Source organism: Biomphalaria glabrata, chromosome 12 (genome assembly GCF_947242115.1).
Source record: "Biomphalaria glabrata chromosome 12, xgBioGlab47.1, whole genome shotgun sequence".
Taxonomy (NCBI): Eukaryota; Metazoa; Mollusca; class Gastropoda; family Planorbidae; genus Biomphalaria; species Biomphalaria glabrata.
In genome coordinates this window covers 32,457,543-32,465,984 of record NC_074722.1, presented here as the reverse complement: position 1 = coordinate 32,465,984, position 8,442 = coordinate 32,457,543, and the positions used below count along the sequence as shown (strand labels likewise).

At 36.1% G+C, this 8,442-nt stretch overlaps 2 protein-coding genes across 2 annotated transcripts in view; one reads left to right on the top strand and one right to left on the bottom strand.

Moving 5' to 3' along the window:
- The window catches only part of LOC106062356 (uncharacterized), a 124,889-nt gene that overhangs the window by 54,474 nt on the left and 61,973 nt on the right, over window positions 1-8,442 (top strand). The gene's annotated exons all lie outside the window — the stretch shown is intronic.
- Window positions 435-6,462, bottom strand: LOC106069289 (uncharacterized). The gene is made up of 2 exons (XM_013228908.2): window positions 6,263-6,462; window positions 435-2,609 (listed from the first exon to the last, which is right to left on the bottom strand). Exons 1-2 carry the CDS (start codon window positions 6,297-6,299, stop codon window positions 1,975-1,977), a joined length of 672 nt encoding a protein of 223 aa, XP_013084362.2. The 5' UTR covers window positions 6,300-6,462; the 3' UTR covers window positions 435-1,974.

Sequence of the window (8,442 nt, the reverse complement as noted above, 5' to 3'; positions counted from 1 at the left end):
AGCATAGTAAAAGTGAAACTCATCGTGCTTCTTCTCACAGTTTAGCCTTAAAGTGAAATCATCAAACAGGAAAGACTACAGAACTGATTCAGTCCCAGTGACTCCTAATTGCGGGTTACTTGTTTGCTCATGTAAGACTAATACAATTTCAAATATGTTGATGTAGATGTATTCAACTGTCTTATAAACAAAAGGTAAAAAGAGCCTTCTTAAAGCCAACGTTGTGCGCTGGTAAAGAGATATGGAGTTTCTTTTTCCAAGAAAAATGTTAGCCATGTTGTATCCCAAGCCGTCGTATCAACTCGTATGTCCCACTTGGTGACTTAACTATTCCCACTTTTATGCGTGGCAGAATTGTTATAGATAGCAAAGAAAACTCCAGAACTGTTTGATGAAATAACTATACCCACTTGGAAGCGTTGCAGATTTTTTAAAATAAGAAAGTCAACTAAAAGCTCGTCGATAAAATACTTCATCTTGAATCAGTTTAAACTACAGACTTTGGAAATTTGGTTTAAACCTAGATTACGAGTATTACAAGCCGACAGAAAAGCGAATAAATGTTATTCATTTAAATAAATTCTCATTTGATTTTTTGTAATTTAATTATAATTAGAAATATAGACCTATATTAGACAAAAAAAATAATATTTAGCAATGCATATGAGATAGTTGCATTTTTATTACGATTGTTATGACGTTTACCAAAAGCCTCAACATTTTGCTCTTTAACAATTTTTGTCGATTTCTCTGATTACTACCTCCACTTCAATACATTTGTTAGCTCATAATTATAAATAAGTTTTACAGATCTCGTTAGAAAGTCGACACATCGTACACTTTGTTAGGCCCCTAACCCTAAATATCCACGAACTCACACATAAAAAAAATCGAGGAGTTGCATCACATGACTTAATCATCGTCAGGATCGAAATCTGGCTCATTTACCAACCGTAAACTAAAAACATCATTGTACTTATGCATCAACACTGTCGCAAAGTTACACGCCTTTTCTTCCTGGTACATGTAATCCGTTCTCCAGAACAAACCAAGAACTCCATGAAGACCAACATTCTCCAAGGGAGTATTTGAAAAAACGTAAAGAATGTCCCTGTAGATGAAGGCACCACGTAGAGCACTTTGAATAGACCACAGACGTTGAATGAATATAAAGTCAATGCTGTCATCTTGTTTTCTCAACACTTGGCTTAACGATCCATCTCTTTGTAGGATAAAGTAATTTGTTTCATTTCTAAAACCAACCAAATTTTTAGCTGACCCTTCAAGATGTCCGCAGTCAGTCCATTTATGTTCAGGTACGTCTAAAGAAATCACTGCCGACTTTTCATCAGAGTCAGTGGAACAGAAAATCAAGATACTTTTGTCAAAGTCTAAAGCACTCTCTGGAGTTCTCATCATGTCAGGGAACTTGATCTCGCTGTGAAGAACTGGAGTCTCTCTCGGCGACACACATTTGACGCTTCTGCTTGTGCCGTCTATGGCGTAGATAAAGCTTCCTTTGGAGATGACAATGAAGTCTTTATTTGGAAGATCTATAACAAATTTCCATTTTCGGTTTCTAAACACAAATATCAAACTTTCGTTATCTGTGCTGGTTATAACATACAGTTCATTGTCAAAGACTGTAACATTTTCTATTTGAGTATGTAAGGGACATCTGGGAAGTCTCTCCCAGGTCACTATTTCACTGGTTTCAAGATACGTAATACTGACTTGATTATTGTCAGCTAATACACCCACAAGCTCGATATCACTAAAGCTTCTAGGATATGCGAATGAAGGCCAGTATCCATGAGTATTTCTGTCTAGCTTGTAGTTGATGGCCTCAGTTATAACGAGTTTCGCTTCTTTGTCTTTCTGACACAACTGATGTTTGGAGAGCTCTCGAAGACATTCAATGCTCGCTAACCCATACCTTGAGGCTCTTAACAGCTGAGAGAGCTCAGAAGTGTTTTAATTTAACTCATTCTCTTCCTTGCATGGCACATTACAGTCCACTTTTTTTTTCGGACACTGCTGGCCATCCTCGCTTGCCCCAGAACTTCCTTCTTGTTTTTCAGCCCATAGGAAAATGGACCTTAAAACAATGTCCTCACTTTCCACTTGTATACAATCATCTTTAATTATGCTAAGAAAGTCTTTGAAAGATAAAATACAGTAGAGATGCATTTCATCATCTTTTATATACAGACGTTGCAGAAAGAGTCTAGTTTGCAAGACGACGGCATGTGACTGATAGAGATAGGCCATCCCATAAATTGTCTCAATATTGTTCGCGCACATTATCCGGCCAACCTTTTTCTCAAAGATTGCTATAAGTTCGGGAATCTGCAGATCTATAACAGTCTTCCAGAGTTCTAAAATGATTGCATGTGTCCACATGTGGTTGAAATCATCACAGAAAAACTGTGTAGTGTCCAGGAACTCAGTAAAAGTATTGACTGAAAAATTGATTATGCGCGTCTCCTTGGGCTCGCGCTCAATCCTTTTGTTACAAAAGTAGTATATGGCCGAAGTGATTGGTTCATTTTCATTTAAGTTTAATTTTCTTCCTTCTAATTGAACTTCAAGGTTCGTTTGGAGGCTTTCTGAAGAATCAAAAATTTTAAGAAAAAAAAGATAAACATAGAAAATACTTTTAAACAAGAAAATAAAAAAAAACTTGAAAAAAAAAAAAAAGTTTTATATTAAGTTAGTTGCAGTGGCGTAGCTAGGGTATATAATGCCCTGTGCGGCGGCAGCTCGTCATGATGCCCCAACCCGCCCCAAAAAATAAAACGGCGAAAAATATTTTTTTTCCGAACTAATGTGATTTCATTGTTCAAGTATTGCTAATATTCAAAGCAAACAAAAAATCAATTTCACTTTCAATAATTTTATCGAGATATATTTGTTTCCATCAATAGGCAAATTAGGGAGTCGCAATTTTTAAATCGCTGATCTCAATTAATTCTTGATCAACTTAAGTCTGAGAAAATTTCGATCGCATATTATCGCTACACTTACCGCCATTGTTAGAAATATGCCAATAAAGACAGTATTTAGAACTGCATCATCTAGCCAAAATTCATCTAGTTTTGAGATGTCATGTGTCAAAATAACTGACAAATATTTGGCTCGAAATCAATATTACAATAAATTTGTTTTGTATCTGTGGGGACATGTGCGTATTCGGGCTGGAACTAGCTTGGCTCACAACACGTTTTCTCAGAGATATTCATTTCACAAACTCCTAGAAATTAGTTAGATTCTGACTTAGCAATTCTTCTTCAACTTATTTATAAGCTCTAGATCTAGATGAAACAAGCGTAGTTGTAACCACATGTATCGTGTGCTCCAGAAGAAAATGAGCGTGCCAAATTGCGTTGCCTTGAACGATTTAAACAAATCTAGTAAATTTGATACAAGCTGGTCTACAACTTACAATTAATTGAAGAAAGAATATACAAGATTAACGAAGTAGCAAAATAATTCAATTTTTCTTAACATTTCAAATATAAAAGTTTGGTTTGTTCATGTATGTATAACATGTTGTTTTTACTGAGAAAGTTTATCCTTAGTTTGATGCCCCTTAACATTTGATGCCTTGTGCGGCCCGCACCTCCCGCACATGACTAGCTACGCCTCTTGGTAGTTGTATCAATAAGTTTGGATTAGTCATGTACTTAAATTTGCAATAGATCTAGACTGACAATAATGCATGTGTGCGATCAGAAATATTTTAAGCAATAGTTTTTGTTTAGCGCAATGTCATGCTTTTAGCTTTCTCACTACACTATATGTCCGGACCAGTTGTGAAATGAGGGTGGGAATGGGGAAGAAAGAAGAGGGTCTCTAGGTAAAGTTAGCGTGATAGCTTATTAAATACCTTCATTTACACAAACTTTTAAGACCTGAACTCGAACTCAAAGGCTCAAGCCTCCTCAAGCTAACACTTAAACCACTATGCCAGCGCATACGAATCGCTTATGAAAATAGAAGGTTTTATAGTTGTCTATTGTTAGCTTCCAACTTGAAGTCGGCGACCTACAAAAGTGGGATAATTCAACTTACACCACCACATCATTTAAGTACAATTTCTTTTCGTCGTCAGCTAGCAAACAAACTAATTAACAACCAATAGTAAAATGACTAATTTTTATTGATTATTGTTTTGTAAAGTACACGAAATAATTGTGCGAAATTTCAGCTTGGTCCGAGATCAGGTGTGGGAACAATAACGACCGCCGGCGGTCTATTTAAGTTTTCTTTCCGTCTTCTGCGCATGTCTTCTATAAGGGCTTCCCTTTGGGTTTCCAAAGTTTGCCCCTCAGCCTTTGTGAGAGCTCTCCAACTGTCTCTATCAGAGACCAACTGCTTCCAGCTACTTTCCTCCATGCCATTGAAGGCGAAATGACGTCGGAGTTTATCTTAATAGTGCTTACGAGAAAGACCTTTGTTATGTTGTCCTCCTGGCACGCGGTCGTCTCCCATTCGGGATAAGTGTTCGACGCAGCACAGATGTCACAAGGTAATAGGTGCTTTTATACTGTCTCACCTTACATAGCGTCATTACATGAAACTTTATTGCATAAAAGCACAAAGGCATGTTCTATAATGAAAGAATGACGTCGAATTTCATAGCTTCAATTCTATACTGTTTACACTTCTTGTTAGCGTTTATATTCTATTTACATAAAAAAAAAACGGAACAACATATTATTGATCATGTGTTTTTGCAACGTTTAAGCACGGAAATTAAATGTAATATAAGTTAGAAGAGCAAACAAACATTCGTTGGCATTGATTTTTTTAAAATAAAAACATATAGAACTATTTATTATAGATGCTTAAAACTATCGAGATGTTTCGGAAGGAACATTAAAGGTACTATCAAATTTTCAATAGCCTTTAGTGTTCTTTTTTTTTTTTATCTAAACGTGACAGACAGACCTACCAACAGTCAAAACGCACAAAAAAGCGTCCTTTATCCTGATGAAGCCACTAAACAAAAAATAAATAAAATCTGATTTTTTAAAACTTATGTATTGTTTTAGAATTGGTGTATTTTTTTTAATGAAAAAATCGCCTCTATAATTAATTATATAAACTAAACGGTTTGCTTTTAGAAAACCAAAAGTAGCCGTTGCACCTAAACTTTGCTAGCCGCATCGCTTGGTGAAATAATATTTTTCATTTCTTTTTTAGTTTTTTTTTTTAGATTTGAATGGGACAGACGGACATTTTGCACAAACCTAATAGCGGCTTTTCCCTTTACGGGGGCCGCTAAAAATAATGCACTTCTTTATTTTGCACCAATTCTAGAAAGGTAAAGATAAAAAATACACACACACAAAAAACAAACAACAGATCCTGTTTTTTTTATAATAAAAAAAAATGAATGTATTTTTTTTTAAATTAAACATGTAGCATAGGGAAAGGAAAAGAAAAAAAATGTAATAGTGGCAGCAATTGAGGGATACAATGATTCAGGGGCAAGGGAAGGTTTTCAGCGTCGGGGCTCTATTTAGGCTTTTCTTTCGTCTTCTGCACCTATCTTCTCCATGGCTTTTCTTTAGGCCTCAGAGGCCTTTAACCTTTAATACGCGTGAGATAGTTTAGCATCTATTTTGTATGCACTCATTGTAAAACAGCTCAGCACTTTAAAGGTTAAGAAGGGAGACGAAACAGAAATAGCCCCGCCCCCTTCCTCAACGAAAGCGCTATAAAGATCAACTAAGGCGCCATTTCGCTCTCTCTAGCACAGAGAAAAGTAGATGGCAGGAGATGGCTTCTGAAAGAGACGGAGATCTGGACACATAGTTTAGATCTAATTTGATTTGATCTATAGACGCCTGCTGTTTTGGTCTACATTATTTTAGACTTTCCTTGGCTGACATAGAAGAGATCACCTGGTTGCAAGCGGCCTCAGAACGAGACAGCTGGAGGTCACTCATGAAGGCCGCGGGATACACATTTGAGACCAAAAGAAAATCTGCTGCCGAGGACAAACGCAGGCGACGAAAAGAAAATCTCAATCGACCACCTGCGGACAACGGTTATGCTTGTGGTTGTGGCAAAATATGTAGGACACAGCTGGAGCTTCGCAGCCACGGGAAATACTGCATTCATCACTAATCTTCGGACTCGAAGACAAGCCTTAAATATATTTTAGACTTCAATCTAAACATTAAAAAAAACTTAGTTTAAATATCGATGTCTAAGTCAAGATCAGCATCTAAGACTAAAGCTCTCAATGTACCTGTGTTGTTGACACCTCTTCTTTTTGTCCCGTCCATTTCTAGAGCTATGATGTTGATTTCTAGATTCCAAATGCAGATTTTGTTTTTTCTTATCAAAGAAGAAAAGTCTTCAAAGTAGATCTATTTAATGTTAATAGTATCTAGATCTAGATGTAAATTTAGTCTAAACAGAAACAAATCATAGTGTATTTACAAGAATATCTTCTTTAGAACAAGTGTTATACGGTGCACTAGTCTACAGAGGCTGATTATTTCTAGTGCCGCGCATAAATAAGTGGCAGATAAACCTTTTAACGGCAAGGAAAAATTTATGATATAGTTCCAATTTCAGGGTGGCTGCCTAGCCGTAAGGTATGCGGTCTGGCCTGAATGTCGTCTCCATAGTCCGGGGTTCAAACCTAACCCGTTGCCCCCCCCCCCCCCCCCACCCCCCGGCCGTCCAGGTCGAGGTTTGGGAATCTTCAACTATTTAGGCACATCCTAAACATGTATCCAAAAAATAAAATAAACTTCTTAAAAACCTCATTAATATATGCTCCATATCGGAATATCAAAGGCTACACTAGATTTTTTGTTTGTTGCTCTTTCAAGACTTAAGTATTGCATTGGTCCTCATTGGATATTTTTCATGACATATTAATCCAAGTCATTCTAATGACAAAATGTATTTGAATAAATCGTTCTTTTTTTTCTAAACGGGAAACGGATTGGTCGGGTTGTAAAAAAAAATGTTTATCTTAACCTCGATACACTTAACTGGTCAAGCGGCTGAAACTTCCTGACCCTCTTCCTCCACGACCTTCTACAAAAAAAAAATTATAATTATGGAATATATCTTGTCGATTTGTTACTGTACCAGTCAAACTTATTAACATGGCACCGATATACACGTAGAGCCAATGAATAACAGTGTGGTTCCCATGGAAACTACACTTCCCGCCATTCCCATTGCTTTTTTGATGTCCACATTAAAAATTGGCTTTGTTAGATCTCCTTTTGAACCAAGATCAATCTGAAGACTTGTTAGACAGAGTCAAGGATTTTGAAAAAAAAATCGGAAAAATAATCTCTGAAATAAACGGTGCAAATATCCAAGTGTTTTTGTTTGACTCGTATCTGGTGTTATAAAATGTCTTTAGTCAAAAAAAAAAAATTAAAATAAATAAAAATGTTTCTGTGCTATCGACGTAATGCCCATTGTTACGAGGTTTCTGAATCGCTTTTTGAAGGGCTTCTGGATGGGCTGACGTGCGCGAAGGGAACGAAGGGGCAGCACATCCATGGCATAGATATTTATTTATGTCTATGATCCATGGTTATTTTTGGATTATTCGTTTCATTATAAAAATTAAGCTGGCAAGAGAAACGAAGCAAATACAAGAAACAAAGACACAGCATTGAGAATGTAAAATGAAAGAAATTTGACATCATTGCAACCTTGGCTAGAAACAAGTTTTTAGAAACAGTTTGATAGCAACAGTTTAATACGAATAGGTTGCTACGTGTAAAAATATTTTGCTAGCAAAGTTTTTTTCGAAATATGCGGTTAAAAACAGTTCGATAGAAAAAGTTCTCTAGTAGTATAAACAGTGTGCTAGAAGTAGGTTGCTAAAAACGGGTTGTTAAAAACACTTTGCTAAAAATAGTTCGCTACTAATAGGTTGTTAGAAACATTTTGATAGAAATAGGTTGTTTGTAAAAAAAAAAACTTTTCTAGAAATTAAAACATTTTGATAGAAATTGGTTTTTAGTAGTAAAACCATTTTTCTAGAAACAATATGTTAGAAACAGATTTTTAGAAACGGCTTGTTAGAAATATTAATAATAAAAGGTAATATAAGTTAAATAAAATTTACAAAATTGTGCACAAGCATCGGACACTTATTTACTAAATGAATAGGCCTATATGCAAGCTCTCTTAGAGCGGTTATAGACTCACATTCTTGTCGTGTTGTAAGACTATGCACATCTCCCTATCTTGCAAGCACCATTCCGCCAAGAGCAAAACTGTGTCTTTTTTCCCCCACTATTAAACTGACCGTTCTTTAAGCCCTGTGTGTCGCTCTTATAGAGCCGTTACCTTATTAAAACCTTTTCTTGTCAAGTCTTTTAGAACGATTGTACCACTTGTCTAAAAAGTACAAATATATTTAATAGTTCAATGTCATGTCCGGTAACG

Excerpts from the sequence above, each read along its gene's own strand:
- LOC106069289 (XM_013228908.2), bottom strand. The coding sequence starts at position 6,299 with ATGGACGGGACAAAAAGAAGAGGTGTCAACAACACAG. Across the intron at positions 2,610-6,262 it reads AAGAGGTGTCAACAACACAG|AAAGCCTCCAAACGAACCTT; the intron begins GTACATTGAGAG and ends TTGATTCTTCAG.